Genomic DNA, 21,099 nt, shown 5'->3' with positions numbered 1-21,099 from the left:
CCTTGCGGTCCCTAATGAGCACCACAAACCTTCCTGCAGGCTGAAGAGAGCAGGGTCTCTCTCCACAACACCATGTCAAGTATGAACCCACCCCGTCGCCCACCCCATCATAGCACCCGAGCGTTTCTTCTTTGCATTTGTGACCATGTGTAAGTATATATTTGCATGATTATCAGTCTGTCTCCCACATTACACTGCCAGTTCCATGAAGGCAGGAAATGAGTATTTTATTCAACTCTCTACATTCAGGACTCAGCACAGACCTGGCAGGTAATCAATTCAAGGCCGACTGTTTGTGAGACAGATGGATGACCAGAGCGTGGTGTGGGCGGACACCGCAAGACAGATGGATGACCACAGAACGGTGTGAGCGGACACTGCCACTCAGCTAGGGGGGACAGGCAAGGAACAGCTCAGGCAAGCCCTGCAGCTCATGATTTAGGATTTTAGTCTCTGCAACCAGAAGTCATCGGAAGGTTTCAAGCACAGATGTGCCAAGGATATATGTAGCTTTGATCTCCCTGGCTAAAACGTGACCTGACTGGAGGCAGGAAAGATGTCAGGTCACAGGTTGAACCAGGATGGTGGGGGTAGGGGGTGTGGACTGTCTGAGCAACGCCCACAGCATTTCAAAATGGACATTCCAGGGACTTCCCTGGCAGTCCAGTGGTTAAGATTCCATGCTTCCACTGTAGGGGGCTTAGGTCTGATGCCCCAGGGAACTGGGATCCCACATGCCAAGGGAGCAGCCATTGCCGGTGTTTGATGGGGAGAGGTTTGGCATCAGAAAAGAGAATTCCATGTGATTACTAACCTCGATACAAACGTGAGACTGTACAATGTAGGAAGAAGGCATTGTAATCAAGAAGCCTATAACAGCAAATGGGAGTATGGACTAAAGTCTGTTTCCCTTAGAGGAGTCCCAGTTCTAAGCAACTGCACTCACGCAAGGCACAAGCATTGTCAACTGTGAAAAGACAGCTCCCATGTATTAAATAATCAAATATTAAATCAGAACCACACAGCTTAGTGGCTAAAGGCCTTTGCACTGCCATATTTGCACCATGGTTTATTAAATAAATAAATAATACACAATGTTACAAAGAAAAACTTTACAAGCTTAATCCTCAATGCTCCTAGTGAAAAAGCTTTAGTCGCTCAGCGGTGTCAGACCTTTTGTGACCCCATAGATTGTAGGCCACCAGGCTCCTCTGTCCATGGAACTCTCCAGGCAAGAATACTGGAGTGGGTTGTCATTCCCCTCTCCAGGGGATCTTCCCAACCCAGGGATCTAACTGGGGTCTCCTGCCTTGCGGACAGATTCTTTACCTTCTGAACCACCAGGGAAGCCCTCAATCCTAACATTTCTGAAAAACCTATGACTACTTATTTTTAAGTTCTTTCTAACGTGAGAAGGGAATGGGTTTCTGTATTTGCAAAGGGCTTTTCGGCAGGGGCAAGCCATCTATCCACAGCCCTTTGAGAACATCACACTCCCGTACTGCTCCTCTCCCTGCTGATCCCTCAGCTTCCATGAACACACACAGCACTGCTGTTAGTGGTTTAGGCACAAACGTCCTGCTGATTGGCTGGAAGGATGCATCACAAACTGGGGCCACACTCTCCTAGTACCATCACCTTTGGAGAAACTACAGGCAAGGTACTCAGACTCCGTTTTCTCATATGTTATTATAAATGGTTCAGCATCAACATGCCTTCTCCGTAGAGAGGTGTTACAATAGTAAAATAAGTATATACACACTACAAAATGTTAAGGTGTCACTCCATATGCATCAACAAAGAGGAAAAAAGTTAATGTGAGTTTCCCAGGATGGATGTCAGAAAATCATGTATCTGAATAGTTTACTCACGAGACAAATCATAATGATCTAATTAATTGACACATTAAATAAAGACCTTTCATTTGGTAGAAGGGATTATTGAAAAGACTCTAACACTTATTTCAAAATACAGACGATGCTTCCACTTAAGAAATCACATATCAAAACCAAACTTTAGAAACTTCTGAAGGAGAACTATTATTTCATATATGGGTAATCTGCAACAAATCTTTTTTTAATTTTCTTTTTCCAAAAAGAGAAATGAATGAAGGGAAAAAGGAAAGAATAGAAGGGGTGCAGAAAGGAAACAGGCAGGAGGATTAGTAAATCAGCTATTCACAGTCATACCCTGCTTTAAGAATTCCAAACATTTCACGATGGTTAGGCTCAGGAAATTTCTGCTACAGAAACATGCTTAATTTTGTTTCCAATATTTCTTAAGCTTATTTGGTCTCAGTAGGTATGTTTCTCCCATGTTCTATGTATTAACAGAAGATTCTTTGGACACAGCAGTCCTAAAAAATGAGGAGCTGGTTATGGGTTTTTGAGTTTTTTAATTGTAATGTCTATGCCCCTCCTCAGATCTATTTCAGATTCACACGAAGTAGGAGCTAGGTGTGACTGACGCAGCCAGGTTTAGGAGCCACTGCAATAGTGTAAGTGGGCTTAAACTACTTGCAGAGATGCTAGGCTGGGGTGATAAATCACTACTAAATGAAGCATGAGTCAAAGATAAGTCATATTCAGAAGTATAAAGAAAGTCAAATAATTTAATCTACAGAAACAGAATTGCACACCTTTTCCCAGTCCATGGGTACTCTGTAAACCAAGACTTTAGGATTCCAACAGTCCACTCAGGAATAAGAGACTAATGTACTGATACAAATAAGAATGCATCTTGCATTAAAAGTTTTAAAATCAAGATAATTCATTGAGTATCTTGTTAAAGCATATTTTAATATCCTGCTCTAAAAAAAATTTACAACTCAAATAGATTCACACCTCATCTTCCACCAGTAATGCCCAATTATAAGAGAAATGTCCTCCAGAACTCTTCCACTCTTCAGAGAAACACCTAAAAAGGGCACACACAGTGCAGAATGTATAGATAATGAAGTTCTATTATGCCACGTATACCGTAACTCAAAACTCACTCTTATGCAGGGATATGTTTAATGTTCAAGTCTAAAAATACTTATGAAGACCAAATCTGAAGTTCTGCAGCAAGTAAAGCATCAATTTAGTAAATGCAGAATGACTGTGCCAGAAAATAATATTTCTTGAGGCAGAGTCTTCAACTCTTATTTCTCAACTTACAAACTAATATTGATTCCAGAAATTTAAAACAATTCTGCAAAGGCTGGAAAAACAAGCTTTAATCCAGAAATGACTTCACAGCCTATCTGTCTCAGAGCTTGAAGCACTTTTCATTGAATCCGTTAAAGAGTGCCAGGCCCCAGAGAAAGCCAAACCACCCAGAAAGTCACATTTGTGCCCAATCAGCAGCAACCTCCAGTGCCCCAGTTGATCCTGCCAGGCAAAGCCTCTCTGGGAGGAAGCTGAAAGTGGCCTGCCCACCTCATTTCTTAGGCTGTGTTTTCTGGTCATGGCTCTTCCATTCTGTTCTATTTTGCTGGAGTGGAAAGAAGGAGATATTATTTTTCTTTTTATGTATGCCTTCTTAAACTCTGCATTTTCTATCTTCAACAGAAGCCCATGAAAGAAATGTTAATAGAACTGTATATTCATGTTCAATGAAGATCGCTCAGGATGTCTACCTCCTTTGAATGTCTCTACCACGCTTCATTCTTCTTTGCTGGATGCACTGCATACAGGCCTTCTGCTGAGAAGCTAAGAAGTGACAGACGCCCAGGAGATCCCCAGAAGAGGGGCTGCAGGGTGAGGCTGGTCAGTGTGCACCATGACCGAGAGCAGGCTGCAGAAGCGGTAGGGGAAGCACGCAGACTGAAGCCGCCCACCCCGGCCAGGCACATGGTAACCATGTGCATGAGCTGTTTTATGACAGGAGATCCTGATAAGGAATACGGAACTAATAAGCCACCACCAACAGGAAGAGTTCGGGAAAGGTCTGAAAGGAAACACCGTGTGTCCGTCCACTTCCCAGAATCCCTCTCGCTAGGATCCGTCTTGGCTGAGCGATGTGTGCGCCACCAGGAAGGACTCTGAATTAGAAGGATTGGCCAAAGACCACCTGGAAACGAATCCCATCACCATAAAACCCAAGACTGCGAGCCAGTGGCAGAGCAGGTCTCCTGCGTTCCCTTACCCTCCTGCTCTCCACCCGGGTGCCCTTCCCAATAAAATCTCTGGCTTTGTCAGCACATGTGTCTCCTCGGACAATTCATTCCCGAGTGTTAGACAAGAGCCCAGTTTCGGGCCCTGGAAGGGGTCCCCCTTCCTGCAACAGAAGCACTTTTATACTAGACATGTCCCACCTGCCCTCCTTCCTGTTACGCAAAACAGTCAAAGCCATGGCATTGTCTTTCCTGAGGATAAGACTAGGGATCTGGGGTGGGGGGAAGTCATTAAGAAATGGCAGCAAATGTCATTAGCAGCCTCCTTATCCATGAGGCCTCTACACTTCTTGGAGAAACAGGAAAAGCAGCCATGCATTCAGAAGAAACCCAAGCAGCACGATTTAGTTTAGGACTCTGTGGAGGGTGAAGCAGGTGCTCTAATGCTCTTAAGCTAAACAGAGCAAACCTGCATTGACTGATGGTTCCCAGCTAGGAAACTGGGTTTGCTCCCCTGATGACTTGTAAGATTCTTCTATTCCTTGTTTTTAAGTTAACCTGAGGAAGTGGGGATGGGAATAAGAAGTAAGGATGATGGAGTGGAAAGAAAATTCACTGATATATAAAACTTCCTTGGTGGCTCAGTGGTTAAGAATCTGCCTGCAATGCAGGAGAGCCGGGCTCGATCCCTGGGTGGGGAAGATCCCCTGGAGAAGGGAATAGAAACCCACTCCAGTATTCTTGCCTGGAGAATTCCATGGACAGAGGAGCCTGTCAGGCTGTAGTCCACAGGATTGCAAGAATTGGACATGACTGAGTGACTAAGCCACCACAACCAAAATCTAATTACAAAAGACAAACACAAAGACAAACTGCTCCTCGATAAGACCAACTGACCAGTAAAAATCACTGTTTAAATGTTAATTTTAAAAATAATCTTACAGCATTATAGCAAAGTGCCTGGCATATTAATTCTCAGAGTATTTTATTTATTATTGCAGCTCTTTTTCCCAACATTAGACGACTGCATATCTGTTTTACATCCTATTCTTCTTTCTTAGCAATCATCATAAATACCTCCCTATACTGATAAATACCCACCTATGGACACAATGGCTATAGATACTTTGTGATACAGACAATTTACTTCTCTATCCCCTATCACTTGATATTTAGGTTCTTTCCAACTTTTCACTACAATAACTACAAAGGTGTACTAAGGTGCACACAACTGTTCCAAGCTCATACATTTCTGTATATAGAGTCCTAAAAATAGAAATACAAGGAAGGAAACTGCTGACATCTAGCCTCCCACCACTAAAAGAGAGCCCACACACTTACACCTTTGCTGACTCAGAATGTTATCAGCCCTTTTAATCCATGCTGATGTAAACAACGGTAAGTGTCATAAACTGCTGTTTGATTTCCATGACTTTTGTATCTGTATCCTGGCCACTTGCAATCCTTTCCTATACCATCAGTTCTCTGTTATCACAGATGCAGAACCTGCAGATATGGAAGACAAACTATACTTCACCATTTATATAAGGGACTTGAGCTTCCATGGATTTTAGTATCTGTAGAGGTCCTGGTACGAATTTCCTGTGGATAAGAAGGGAAAGCTGTATTGCTTTTCCATATTTGTTTCTATTTTTCTATTAAAGTGTTCATCTTTATCTTACTGATTATTAAATATTTTCATATATCTCTTAGTTTGACATTTAAGGCTGGCATTGGGCTCATAATTGAGATTTATTGGCAGTTATCAGCTCTGAAACTAGGCAGCCTGGACAAAAATCCTAACTCTGCCACCAAAGCCGTGTAACCTTGGGCGACTTATTGAACTACTCTGTGCTTTAGTTTCCTCATCTGTGAAATGGTTATAATAATGTTCTTATGGGGCTGGTTTGGGTAGTTAATGAGTTAACTTCCATGGTAGCCATTTTTATAATTAAAGAAGTTTATTTTTAATTTATAATTTTATAAAAGCATATTTTAACTTTTAAATTAACTCTTAAAATATGTGATGTGTCTTTAAGCAGAAATGAATTTAAAAATACATATACAAAATAACCCCTTTTAAACATATATGTGCTAAGTCAATTCAATTGTGTCTGACTTCAATTGTGTTTGGCTCTTTGTGACCCTATGATTGTAGCCCTCCAGGCTCTTCTGTCCATGGGATTCTCCAAGCAAGAATACTGGAGTAGGTCGCCATCTCCCTCTCCATTAATCATATATAAATATGGATAAAAAGAAAAGAAACAGGAAGGATGCATTCATTCAACAAGCATGTACTGAATGCCCACTAAGGGACAGGCATTGGGGAAACAGTGAAGAAGACCCACCCAGGGGGATATCAACAAGGAAGTAAACCAATAAGCAGGGCAGTGGCCAAGGCCTGTACTTAAGAGACACACTAGCCAGGCAGTTTTCATCACACATGGCAGGGCATTTAACCCAGGCCAAACGAGGGAAGGATATCTAAGAAATTACCAAGCTGAGACTGGAAACAGAAGCAGTGATTCGTCAACTATAAAGTGGAACAGAGGGGAGGGGAATTTCCACAAAGAGGCCAGCACAGTGTGAAGGGTGTGTGCAGTACAGAGAGAACAGGTAAAAGCCAATCACACACTTAAAGAGCTGTGAGAAATGATACCAGGTGGGTAAAACACCTCAGACCACACTCCAAACTTTCTCATGGGACTGAGAAGGGCTTTATGTTGGGAGCCATAAGGATCACTGATGAGTTTTAAGTGGGGGGGCAAAGTTAGAGTTGTTCTTTATAAAGATGATGAATAGCTCCATTCAGACATGAATCAGAGGGGAACAAGACAAGCAGCCTGAATGTCAGAACCTATATTCATGTCCATCTTGCCTCAGCTGTGGAACTTAGGAATTGGGAGATGTGGGGGCTGAGATGAAATTAAGTGACTAGCAATTTGTCCAGTGTCTAAAAGGTCCTCAGAATGGGAAAACCAGGAGGACAGCTGAAGTTTCCGAGCTCCTAAACCCTGGCCCCTACTGATCATGTTCCACACTAATGATGGCCAGTCTTTCACCACTTTCTGAATGATTTCAAGAGTTCCTCCTGAAGCATTCCTCTGCCTCCCTTCTGAACATTAAGCACAGATGACTCACTGCTGCTCTAAACAAACGACTTCCCTTTTATGATACATGATCAAATCACATCATGGGTGGAAAATTCCCTGAAGGTCAGAAAAGAGTCAACCATTTATGCAGTGAAATTTGGGAGGGGGCAAGTTTTAAACAACACAGTTGGTGCAGACTTGTGTCCTCAATAACAGATTCCTTCAATGAAGATGTCATCTGCTTTAGTCTTCTTACAATGGTTCTGAAGGAAAAAGCCTTCAGTGTGTTGTTAGGATATTTACTGCTAGCCTAATATTTGTTAATTTCCTGTTTTAACAAAAGCAGAATAAACTTCAAGCTCACAGATTTACTCAAGCAAGAAGAGTATGTAGGACTTAACTCTCTTTTTTGTGTGGTAGTTTCCTATATCTCTATTTACCATAATGTGGCTTTTCCATCTATCAAAGTGATATGACTCATTTTTAAATTAAAGTCAGTAAACTAAAGATGAATGAAGATGCCCAAAAGTCATGAAGATAAAAATGAATGTCAAGTATGGGGAATAGTCAAATTACTCTGCAATAACCCATGGAAAAAGCCTACAGAAGTCAGAAGAGTCTATAGAAATTCATCTGAATCATTCCTGGCAGCAATCAGCAGACAGCAATAATTTAAATTTATAAAGGGCAAGCAAATACACATCACATGATATCAGCATAACTCATTGCTTCATATAAGTAGAGTAACAGTAATCATATTTAGACAAATGCACTGATACAGAGATTTGATAAGTTTTCTGCTTAGAACATATTCTTTCATATAAGGTGATTTATGGTTAATATGTACCTAAAAGATTTAAATGCACATATCCTGAGACATAGAAAGTAGCTGAAAGAGCTTGTAAAAAATGAATTAAATGTATCTTAATTATCACAAAATACCTGCCAACCAATTTAAATTTTGTAAACTATAAGTTTTTCTAGCTTCTGTTGGAGCTAAGAAAAAGGAGTTTTCCATGTCTGTATCAAAAAAGTTAGAGAAGAAATAGATGATGAGTATTATAAGCTTCTCTCTGGAAATTCTGGTTTGGATTTATGGTAAAAGTAAGGGCCAAAAAAAGTAGGAAATCTAAAGAACTTGGATTTGTGAACTTCAAAAGGGCCAAAGATGCACAGAGAGTAAGGGATGCCATGGACAGAAGAGCGCTAAATGAAAAACATACTTGCTTGTTAAACTTAATTAAAAAGTGGAGTAGGAGACAGTACTCAAGTGAAATGTTGAGCATGAAGAAGTAGAATAGAATCTCTGGATAAGAAGATATTAATTTGCATGAGTAAAATCTTGGTAACAGTAATGAACAGAACATCTCCAGAAAGCACTTCAGTCAGTCAGTCTGCAGACATGATAGCGGCCAGGCAGAGCCAAAGGTTTGGGTTTGCAATGCCTCTTGCCCAGAAGTAGCCACTTGAGCAGTTTAAGGACTAAAATAAACATGGCCAGCATTCACGCAACGTAAAGAAGCACCCCTGTCACTTCAGTGAGCAGCTGTAAATGCAGGGAATGACAAAGGTGAAAGCTGGACAATTAGAGAATGGTGATTACCCACTCTGCAATCAATTCCTACAGAATACATCACCTTTAGGTTACTTCACTCAGACGCAAAGAGCGTCTGACTTCTCTCTCCTGGACCAAGCTGTCCAATGACACCAAGTCCTCACGGGACACCTTAGGGTGCAAGACCTCACCCTTTCCAATAGATGTCTGGCACTGTCCGCCTACTACACCTAGAAAACCACTCAGGGCTTTGGGTCCCCGAGTCACGCCAAAGAGCGTGAAGCAAACACATCACTGACGAACAACACAAAGCATGCCACAGGCATCTGGAACTCTCAACAACCACTTAATGAGCAACTTCAAACTACCATGTGGCTGTCTAATGCGCCCGAACAAGATAAGGGCATTTCCCTGTATCTATACTGGCATCAGCCTTCCACAAGCAGACAGACAGATGATGAACAGTCAAGCACTCTGCTCCCACTGGTAAAGATTCCCTGATGCCTTATTGGCAACTGACAATTCAAAAAACTCTTCAATGTTCTACAGCTTCTCCATTCCAAAGTTAACGAAACTGTCACTGTGCTACCAGACTACCAAGTAAGAGGATGCTCAGAAAGTAATTAACAGCCTCAAGACTGATCAGGGACTACAAAAAGAAAATTGTGTTTCACCAGAGAAAAATATCAATAACTAAACATAGGGGGGAAACTGTAAAATATAGCACATATTAAAAGAGGCTCATGTAATAAGAAAATCTTGACAGCAAATGAGACTTAAATATTTATGTGTCAGTGTTTACATTGTATGTGTATGTGCATGTCCGTATATACAATCATAAGCACACATACAGATAAATGTGTTACTAACACCCACTTCTACATTCTAGGTACACAGAGAGACCACAGTTCCCAGAGTCCTCCCTTCTTCCCTTGCATTGAGGCATTCCAAGTTTTGGCCAGGTTACAAGTTCCAGCCAACTGAAGACAAACATAAGTGATTATTCCTTCTACTAGTTTTCTGTTGTTGGATAACAAATTACCACAAACTTAACAGTTGAAAACAACAGCTATTTGTTAGCTCAGACTTCTACAGGTTGGGCCAGCTTGCCTGGGTTCCCTGCTTAGAGTCTCATGAGCCCACAGGGTATCTGTCAGCTAGACTGGGCTCCTCTCTGCAGACTCTGGGAAGAAGTCTCCCATTCGCATCGTTGGCAGAATTCAGTCCTTCAGGGCTGTGGACCTTAGAAGGTCCCTGTTTCCTTGCTGGCTGCCATCCAAGAGCTTCTCTCTGCTCCTAGAGAGTAAATACACTCCTTCTCACAAGGCCCCTTCATCTTTAAATAGCAACAGTAGGGCCAGTCCTTTCTGACCTCCTCTTCTGCCACTAGCTCCCCCCCCCCCCAAAAAAATGCTCTTCTTTTAAAGGGCTCATGGGATTAGATTAATCCCAACTGTGTAATCTCCCTTTTGCCATATAAAGGAATAATCTCAGGAGACATCTTTCCATAGTGACAGGCTGACCTACACGCAACGGGGAGGGGCCTGTACTAGAGGGAGGGTCACTGAAGGTCTTAACATTCTGCCAACCACACTCCTCTTCCAGGTTTGGCCCGTGAATATCTCCATGCTTGTTCCAACACACTCTTTCCCTTTGGCAACCTTGAAAATTATGTGTTAAAGATGGCAGAACTCTATCTTGGATTCCTGAAGCATATAACAGGAGATAAGAATAAAAAGAGCTTTGAGGAGCAAAGATCCATTAAGACATGCTGGTTAAACCACAGCATCAGAGCATCTTTCAAAGTGCAGACAACAAAAACCAAATGTACTGGTTGAAACTGAGATCTAACAAAGATTGAATGGATCCAATGGATAAGAGAAAGATTCCATGTGGTAACTGGCAGATGGAATGACAAGAAGAAAACTGATGAGAAGCCTTCAGAGGTTTGCAGAAATGTCACCAGTCAAATCAGCCATAAGCAGTTCATAGTTAAAAGCCTGGGACTGTAAAGTGACAACCAAATTTAAATAAACAGGAAGCCAACTAAAGAATCTATGCAGCATCTAGAGGCCACACTCCTTGTCACTCTCTTTAAATTTGGCCAAATGAGAGGCAGAACAAGAGAGTTCTTCCCAGATTGCAGAAACAGGGTGAAGCCCAGGATCGTCCTCTACTGTAGGGGCTGGGCCCTGCACGAGGCTTACTCGGCAGGCGGCACCACTGTCATGGAGCACAAAGGCCATGATCCCCATTCTTCCCTTTTCCAAGTGGGAGTGTTCACTGTGGATGATGCTTCTTGTACATGAAAAAGCAAGGCAAACCATATCTGCCTACCTTGACACTAAGATATCACTTCAACTGCTCCAATGTTCATACATTCAGTTTGAATTATGAGAAAGATACTTCTGTTTCTATCAGATACCATAATTCAGAAGAGGCTAGACAATCAGCTCAGTTCAGTTCAGTCGCTCAGTCATCTTTGCCCCCCATGAACAGCATCAGGCCAGGCCTCCCTGTTCATCACCAACTGCCAGAGTTTACCCAAACTCATGTCCATTGAGTCGGTGATGACATCCAACTATCTCATCCTAAGTCGTCCCCTTCTCCTCCTGCCCGCAATCTCTCCCAGCATCAGGGTCTTTTCCAATAAGTCAGCTCTTCACATCAGGTGGCCAAAGGATTGGAGTTTCAGCTTCAACATCAGTCCTTCCAATGAATACCCAGGACTGATCTCCTTTAGGATGGACTGGTTGGATCTCCTTGCAGTCCACGGGACTCGCAAGAATCTTCTCCAACACCACAGTTCAAAAGCATCAATTCTTTGGTTCTCAGCTTTCTTTATAGTCCAACTCTCACATCCATACATGACTATGGGAAAAACCATAGCCTTGACTAGATGGACCTTTGCTGACAAAGTAATGTCTCTGCTTTTTAATATATGGTGTAGGTTGGTCATAACTTTCCTTCCAAGGAGTAAGCAAACTTTTAATTTAATGGCTGCAATCACTATCTGCAGTGATCTTGGAACCCCAAAAATTAAGTCAGCCACTGTTTCTACTATTTCCCCATCTATTTGCCATGAAGTGATGGGACTGGATGCCATGATCTTAGTTTTCTGAATGTTGAGCTTTAAGCCAACTTTTTCACTCTCCTCTTTCACTTTCATCAAGAGGCTCTTTAGTTCTTCTTCACTTTCTGCCATAAAGGTGGTGTCATCTGCATATCTGAGATTATTGACATTTCTCCCAGCAATCTTGATTCCAGCTTGTGCTTCCTGCAGCCCAGCATTTCTCATGATGTACTCTGCCGCTGCTGCTAAGTCGCTTCAGTTGTGTCCGACTCTGCATATAAGTTAAATAAGCAGGGTGACAATATACAGCCTTGACGTACTCCTTTCCCTATTTGGAACCAGTCTGTTGTTCCATGTCCACTTCTAACTGCTGCTTCCTGACCTGCATACAGGTTTCTCAAGAAGCAGGTCAGGTATTCTGGTATTCCCATCTCTTTCAGAATTTTCCACAATTTTTTGTGATCCACACAGTCGAAGGCTTTGGCGTAGTCAATAAAGCAAAAATAGATGTTTTTCTGGAACTCTCTTGCTTTTTCGATGATCCAGCAGATGTTGGCAATTTGATCTCTGGTTCCTCTGCCTTTTCTAAAACCAGCTTGAACATCTGTAAGTTCATGGTTCACGTATTGCTGAAACCTGGCTTGGAGAATTTTGAGCATTACTTTACTAGCGTGTGAGATGAGTACAATTGTGCGGTAGTTTGAGCATTCTTTGGCATTGCCTTTCTTTGGGAATGGAATGAAAACTGACCTTTTCCAGACTTGTGGCCACTGCTGAGTTTTCCAAATTTGCTAGTATATTGAGTGCATCACTTTCACAGCATCATCTTTTAGGACTTGAAATAGCTCAACTGTAATTCTATCACCTCCACTAGCTTTGTCCGTAGTGATACTTCCTAAGGCCCACTTGACTTCACATTCCAGGATGTCTGGCTCTAGGTGAGTGTGAGTGATCACACCATCATGATTATCTGGGTCGTGAAGATCTTTTTTGTACAGTTCTTCTGTGTATTCTTGCCACCTCTTCTTAATATCTTCTGCTTCTGTTAGGTCCATACCATTTCTGTCCTTTATTGAGCCCATCCTTCTGAGCAAATCTCCTAGGAGCTGAATGGTTCCAAAGAATGAAGGATAGCTTCTCCACAGTCATCATACCACATGTAATTGGCGGAGAGAGGTTAGAGCAAAGCAAGGAAGAGATAATTTCCGAATTTAGCTGTACTAGATGTAAAATCTTCATAAATAGTAAAGTTATTTCCCAAAGCATCAGACTCAGCTGAGGTTTTCATATCATTTGAATATATTTTGTTGATAGTCTGCAGGAACACTTGGCAGGGTCTCACAACATAAAATGCCTCACTAAGTATTTTAAAAGTTGTGGCTACACATATTTCTCTTCTTAGTCTTTATTATCCATCATAGACCATATAAATCACTCTTAAACTTTGGGCTCCAAACTGATTAGGGAAGTAAAGAAAATCTAAACCACAAACACACACCAAAAAAAAAAATAGAGGTTGCACTGTAAAATTTTTAAAACTTCATATTTTGCTTCCTGCTCCCTCACTACCCCCACACACTCAAGCTGTGAGCACCCCACCCAGGTGACTAAGTGCACCCATGTGATAAGGTGGGCCTGACCACAAGGTCCTTTCTCTGCCTGTGACCCAGTAACATTCTCATGCATCAAGGAGAGTCCCTCATGCCTTTTCTTGTGTATTCCATCCTGACCTTCCATAAAGGTGCTTGTCCATCTTGTCCATGGGTCTCCTCTCTTGGCTCCCCACCTGCTGGGCTGAACCCACTTTCCTGGTCCCCCGCCCATGTGGCCCCCTCTCAGTTTGCAGTTATTCTCTCTCTCCAGGACCTGTGAGTATAGTAAACTTTGTTTTCCTAAACCTCCTTGTTCTCTACTTAAGTTCACACTCAACTGACAATCACATAAAAAAAATATAGGACAAGGGCACAAAGGATTAAAAGAACAGAAAAGAGGAAAAAGGAAAGCCACAGACATCCTTTGATTTCCTTCCCCCTATTCTCTTGCCTATCTGGCCATCTGAAGGACTGCTCATCCCCAGGAAAGCCCCACCACTCTAAACCCTGGAGCTGCTCTTGAACTCACCTCACAGTTCTCATTATTCACTTATCAACAGTCTTCCCTTCTGCTTACTTCCTCAGACTGCCCACTCATAAGAAAGCCCAGGGCTCCAGACACCTTCATGCAGCACAAGGGCTCTGCAGAATGGACTCCTCTCTGCCAGCGGAAGCAGCCCAATATAAAGTCCTCCCTCCAAAATCACATTTCTTCTCAAAACAGTCACCACCTTACCCAACCAAGTCTTACCATTTTCAAGGGTATTTATAATTAATTTGGAAGGTACTTTAAATTTTCCAAGTAGATTGAAACCAAAATTCATATAAACTCAATTTAAAACATTCAGGAATCACTGTGGGGTGGCGGGAGCCCTTGCATAAATATAACCATGTCAAAAACAAACACTTTTATCACAAAGAATTTCAGGAGCTTCCCTGGTGGCTCAGTGGCAAAGAATCCACCTGCCAATGCAGGAGACTCAGGTTCCATCCCTGGTCCAGAAAGATACTACAGGCTGCCTGGGAACCACAACTACTGAGCCCACATGCCCCATCTACTGAAGTCCAGCACCGGAGAGCCCATGCTCCACAAGAGAAACCATGGCAATAAGAAGGCTGCACTCTGCAACTAGAGAGTAGCCTCCAATCACTGCAGCTAGAGATAGCCCTCACACAGCAACAAAGACGCAGCACAGCCAAAAATAAAAATAAATAAAATTATTTTTAAAAAAGAAGAAGAATCTCAGTCTCAAGCAAAATTATTCTCAGTCAACACACTCAAATACTCAACAGGTCCATTTGCCAAGTGTATCAATAGTCACGTATGGTTGTGAGGGTTGGACCATAAAGAAGGCTGAGGGCCGAAGAACTGATGTTTTCAAATCATGGTGCTGGAGAAGACTCCTGAGAGTCCCTTGGACAGCAAGAAGAGCAAAGCAGTCAATCCTAAAGGAAATCAACCTTGAATATTCATTGGAAGGACTGATGCTGAAGCTCCAATACTTTAGCCCCCTGATGGGAAGAGCCAACTCATTGGAAAAGACGGAGTGTAGGCAATAGGAGAAGGAGATGGCAGAGGATGAGATGATTAGATATTAACAGCACCACCAACTCAAAGGACATGAACTTGAGCAAACCCCGGGAGATAGTAGAGGACAGAGGAGCCTGGCGTGCTGCAGTCCACAGGGTTGAAAAGAGTTAGACACAACTTAGTAACTGAACATCAACAACTACAAAAAACAATCAGGAAGTTAGAGCTCCCTAACAACATTTTAAAAAACATGGTTCAAGTTATCTTAATTATAAAAGCATGGCCCTCTCACAAACATCCCATTCAATTCTGACATCTCTAGAAATATATTTTAAAAAATATATGCTTGAGCCTAAAATTCACTAAGAGAAATCTACCTTTTGATCAGACATTCTAAAGCCCAGTAATAAATAAATAAATAAATGGAGGAAGGTATTATAAGAACCACTTCATTCTCTCCTGATGACATGATCAATTTCTTACAATGTATGTTTTATTCTGGGAGGAAGAAAGTTAGGGACTAGGAATCCTTTTGAAGAAAGTTAGGGACTAGGAATTCCTTTAAAAAGCTGGTAGTAGGCTAAGGACAATCTCCCGCAGAAAAATGCACACATAAAATGTGGCATAATTTCAGGAAATAAACAGGCCCTCTGCAGTCTATTATGGACACCAGGCTAAGAAACTGACAGGATGCAGGAATAGAGATGAGCCATACTTGAGATTTCAAAAGCAGCAGAGATTTTACAGCTTACAGCAGGCAATTAAGCAACTGAGAGCCTCACTCAGATAAAATCATAGCTAATTAATTAAATACCTTAACCAGGTTTAAAGTATTTTTAAGTTTTAAGGAGCAGCAGAGGATGAGATGATTAGACAGCATCACCGATTTAATGGACCTGAATTTGAGCAAACTCAGAGATAGTGAAGGACAAGGGAGCTTGGAGGGCTGCACTCCGTGGCGTTGCAAAATCTCAGACACAACTTAGTGACTGAACAACAACCAGTTTTAAATCTTGCTGAATCAACAAATGCATAAACAGATTCATGTAACATTCTCCAGAGAAAACATCTATATAAAACACAGCATTTTAAATGTGATGAAGCCATGAAGAAATGAGTTAAAACAGAAAGACACAAAAGACCAATGTAATTAAATGTTTCCAGCTAAAGAATCTGAATGTGACAATAATTACTACCAGGCTAAATCATATGTAATTAACACAGGCTAATCAAATATGTTTTATCCTTTTGAAATATGCTAGGTATGTATACTAACCAAACTCATTGAAAAGAAGCCAGTGTTACTCAGTCAATTGTGTCCAACTTGTTGCAACCCCATGGACTGTAGCCCACCAGGCTCCTCTGTTCACGGAATTCTCCAGACAAGAATATTGGAGTGGATTGTCATTTCCTTCTCCAGGGGATCTTTCCAATCCAGGGATCAAATCCGGGTCTCCCACATTGTGGGCAGAGTTTTTACCCTGTGAGCCACCAGCGAAACCCAAAAAGAAGAAAGCATCTCATTTTGGGCTTCCCTGGTGGCTCAGTCAGTAAAGAATTTGCTTGCAATGCAGGAGACCCAGGTTCAATTCCTGGGTTTGGAAGATCCCCCCAGAGAAGGAAAGGGCAACCCACTCCAGTATTTTTGCTTAGGAAATTCCATGGACAGAGAAGCCTGGCAGGCTACATACAGTCCATGGGGTCACAAGAGTAGGACACAACTTAGTGACTAAACCAGCACCAACCACCATATCTCTTTTTATGCAATAAAAAGTCATTATTTACAGAGTGAGCTGTCCTTTTACATTGAATCAAATACAATGTTTAGAAGAAAACTGAATACTTTAGGAAAATAAGGACTTGTTATGGACTATTTATGACCACCCCCAAAATTCATATGTTAAAGTCCTATCCCCCAGTATCTCTAAGTGTGACCTGATTTAGAAATAAGGTCATGCAAGTGTAATTACTTAAGATGAGGTCATATCCATCAAGTAGGTTGGACTTCCAATCCACCCTATTGTCCTGGTGTCCACAAAAGGGGGAAATTTGGAAACAGGCATGATGACCACAATGTGAACATGAAGGTACAGATCAGGGTGATGTCTACAAATCAAGAAAGGCCAAAGACTGCCAGCAAACCACCAGAAACTGAAAGGCCTGGGACAGATTCTTGCATAGTACTTTCAGAAGAAGTAAGCCGGACTGACACCTGACCCCTTATCTTCAGAAGTGTGAGAAAATACATTTATGTTGTTTAAGGCACTCAGTTTGTGATACTTTGTTGCAAAATGACACCTTGTCTTCAAAAGGGTGAGACAACAAATTTATGTTGTTAAAGACACTCAGATACTGATAACTTTGTTGTTGATACAAAGTGACACTTAGTTGCAACCTACCAAACTAATACAGAGGCCTAAAATTATACTCTGAAGAACCTTCACTGTGCAGCAAGATATGTCCCTACCAAATGATTGATAATGTTTTTTTAAAAAAAAAAAAAGCACAGATTTTGTAAGAACAGCATGTTAATTGGAACTGGAGAGCTATTTTTACCTAATCTGCTGCTGGTTTAAACCAACAAATGGGGGGGGAGGGGGAGAAATAGCATTACTCTTGCTAGAATGAAATTTCAATATGCATAAAACTCACAAAAGTAGAATAATGAATGCTTATTTGCCCTATTTTATAGTTTTAGAAAGGTGTATCTTATTTATTCTAATTGCATGATAAATTATATCTTTATGAGCAATTAAATAATAAAGCATATTCAAGTTAAAAAGATGATCAATTTTTGCTATTTTAACATGTTCTCAAGCTTAAAGGATTTTCCCCTTTAATAAAATTTATTTGGCAAAAGCATTTTTTAACCTTTAAAGAACAGAGATGAAAATAATTGTCAGCAACAAGGCAGAAGTAGTCACGTCCAAACCAAGAAAACAGTGGTGACACATCTAATCAGATTTCCAATCAGTGGGTAAACACTGAAAATTATACTGCTTTATTAATGCAAATATCATCCCTCACAAACACAAGCAAAAAGCTCGATTTCACAGAAACAAGAGAAATGTTCCTGAAGTGGAGCCTTTCACTTATAAACACAGTGTATCTAATCTAGCATATCCATTCTCAAAAGGAAGTAATTCTAGGTCTAAAGTTTCCTCTGTAGAGAAGATCAGGTACATGGAATGTATGGTGGGGGAGGAGAGTGGGGAAGGCATGGCTTTAAAAGTAGGACATGGCTATTTCCCTTAATATCTTTGTCACATGTAAACATTAGCACTGGCTTTAAAAGCCCTTGAAAATGCCCATACGTGCTCAGGAAGAAAAACATTTGCCTTGGGCTTTCTCAGACTGTGCTACATTAGGTTATAGACAAGGGACTGCATGTCACTTCACCTTTAAAATGAAAGCCTTTCCAGTAAAAAAAGAAAGCAAGAAACAAAAAGAAAGAAAATGACACAGTGATTCTGGGTCTTGATTCAGTGTGGTACATACTAATCTCATCTCATTATGAACAGACCTCCTCCGAGGCTCTAAGAAGTTCCTTCATATCACAATTCAAGTTTTTATTCTGAATTTCAGAGTTGCACATAACTTAGCTAAAATGGAGTGGCTTGATTATTCTTGTTGTTGTTGTTAAGGCAGCAGAGCTAGAAATCCTAGATGCTAGGATTTCCTCATGTCTCATTATTATTAATATAGGTCAGTATTTTATGCTAATAAAAATTATTTTTAATAATAATTTATTGAACACTTTCTATGTGTGTTCTACAAACTCATTTGACCCTATATCAATTCTAAGAAATGGTTCTTTTCCATATTCTAGCAAGGGCAGATTCAAAAGTTAAATAACTTGCGGAAGGTCGCAGACAGCAGAGATGGGTCAATCTTTAGCCTTTCCCACTCCAAAGTCAAGGTTCTTAACTGCCTTTTAGGGCACCAAGGTTTATAAATGAAGTCTTCAGCATCAAAGTGGAAAAAAGGTGTTGTGCTGGTCAGTTTGGTGCTGGAGGCAAGGGGGATCGGGGTGCTTTATAGAAATGACAAGTACCGGAAATAAAAACGGTTAGGGACATCAAGGAAGTCCTGCCTGATAATTTATAGATAGCATATATGCTGCTTCTGTAACCCTGAAGGAATGTGAAGTATACAGCTATTAGAAACCTTCCAAATTACATCAATAATGCACTTTACTTGCAAATATTTCTGGCACAGAGGTCTCAGAAAGATCCAAGGTGATAAAGCAAAAATACATTAACGGTATTTTTTTTACCAAAATAGTCTTAGTTCTCTCCATTTCTCAAGTTGACAAATATAACGGGTTCTATAAAGGCAAGTCTGTGATGACAGAGATGGCACATGGGCACACAGAGGATGCATTTCACACTGTGTCTGTCACCGTAACTTAACCAAAATTCTGTAAAACATAACCCTCACCTTCTCTGGAGGTGGTTTACAATAGAACTGTTATTGTGGCAGCCTTGGAAAACCTCACTAGATCTGAGATTCTAAAAAATGATGAGAAAGCTCGATATTAATTATGGGCAAATCTATGAAAAAATATTTAAGGCTAAATTAGGAGAAATACTTAAAGAAAGCAACAAAGTTCTTAGCTTAAGACCTTTTAAACTAGAACTGTTTCAGAGGGTTAAAAACAAAAACAAAAACAAAAAAACAGTAACCATACTCATTATATAAGAAATAGGTCACATTATAAGTATATTCTTATTTTTCCTGTCTGACTTTTCAACTCAGCCCAGTGAGACTTAAATGATTAGAATCTAAATTAAGTTTTATTATAATCACAGCTTATTAACCCCATAAAGATGGGCACATCCAAAACATAAAGGGCTCACTAAAAATAATACGTTGAAATACATGATGATTTGGTAATGTTAAGGCTGCAAAACCCATGGGAAATTAAAGGCAAGCAGACTGCTGTCGGTAGAGGCTTGGTCTCAAAGGAGTTTCACGACCGAGTTCTCCAAGGAAAAGTTAATGCATGAGCTTTCCATTAGGAAGCCCCAACCTCCCATTCCTCGGGAGCCCGCGGACTCTGTGGAAGGAGGGATTCCGAGACCACAGGCGAGGAGCGCAGACCGCGGGCATCTCCGCAGCCACCCCGAGGGAGGGCCACCTCTCGTGCCAGCACATCCCGGGACAGCCGGGCGCACCGACACCGCAAGGTCACCAGGGAAGAGGCGACTTTACATAATCTCCCGCCGCGCCGCCCGGGCAGCCGGGCCCCCTCCCTGCGGCGCCCGCGCTGGGCCATGCGGGGGCGTCGCTCTGAGCGAGGCGGCTGGACGCCCGGGACCGGTGCAAGCCCGCAGCGCCGCCCGCAGCCAGGGGTGGAGGACGGAGCCCCGGGATGCCCGGGTCGCTGCCGCGGAGGGCGGGGCGGGCGATGCGGGGCGAGGCCGGGGGAGGCTCGGCGCGGGCCGGGGTCCCCAGGCTCCCGGCCGGCTGCCGGCGCCCAGCGCCCCCCGCGGCTCCTCCCGGGCCCGCCCCCGCGGCGCACCTGTCTGGTGCCTTACCTGAGTGGCTTTGTGGAACTGCTTCTTGAGCCCGGCCACCGACATGGTGCTGGAGGACGCGCGGGCGGCTGCGGCGCAGGGATCGGGCGGCGGCGGAGCCGGGCGGGAGGACCGAGCGGAGCGGCGCGCTGGCCAGGCCGCCGCTCGTCGTGCCGCCGCCGGGGCTGTGGGCGCGGGGGCGCGGAGCTGCGCGGGACGCGGGCTCGTGCGGAGAGACACCCTGACGTCAGGGGCGGGGGCTGCAGGCTCTTAAAGGGGACGCGGGAAGCCCCGCCCCGGGCGCGGGGTTGGTGCGGCAGGTGCTGCGGCACGCGCTACCTGGGCGCTCGCACCGGCCGGCAGCGAGTGCAGAGGGCCCAGGGCGTTCTGCAGCCCGGGAGTGTCCGCGTGCCCCGCGGACTGCGCAGCGGTGGCTGCAGGTTGGCAACCCAGGCTCCCGCAAGACTCAGGTGATTGGCTTGGCTTCCAGGTAGCCGCAGAGGCGCTGCCTAAGCCAACCCTCCTGCCCTTTGAGCTTGCCCTCTTTGCAGCCTGGAAAGGAGTGGTATTCTCTCTGGGGTAATGAATAAGTCATTGCTCCTTGCTTGCTTGGTCACAGAAAACATTTCACTGTCCTGGTT

The 21,099-nt window shown here is 42.7% G+C and overlaps 1 protein-coding gene across 1 annotated transcript in view; it reads right to left on the bottom strand.

The window, feature by feature from the left end:
- Nucleotides 1-20,705, bottom strand: part of SH3GL2 (SH3 domain containing GRB2 like 2, endophilin A1) — a 215,934-nt gene extending 195,229 nt beyond the window's left edge. The window contains exon 1 of the mRNA XM_043487103.1: nt 20,480-20,705. Coding sequence (XP_043343038.1) covers nt 20,480-20,524 — 45 coding nt within the window. The 5' untranslated portion in view covers nt 20,525-20,705. The remainder of the gene's footprint in view (nt 1-20,479) is intronic.
- Between the last annotated feature and the right edge of the window lie 394 nt (nt 20,706-21,099).

The sequence above is a fragment of the Cervus canadensis genome, chromosome 14 (genome assembly GCF_019320065.1).
Source record: "Cervus canadensis isolate Bull #8, Minnesota chromosome 14, ASM1932006v1, whole genome shotgun sequence".
Classification (NCBI taxonomy): domain Eukaryota; kingdom Metazoa; phylum Chordata; class Mammalia; order Artiodactyla; family Cervidae; genus Cervus; species Cervus canadensis.
The sequence above is the reverse complement of the archived record's forward strand: the minus strand, read 5'-3'. Positions and strand labels throughout refer to the sequence as shown.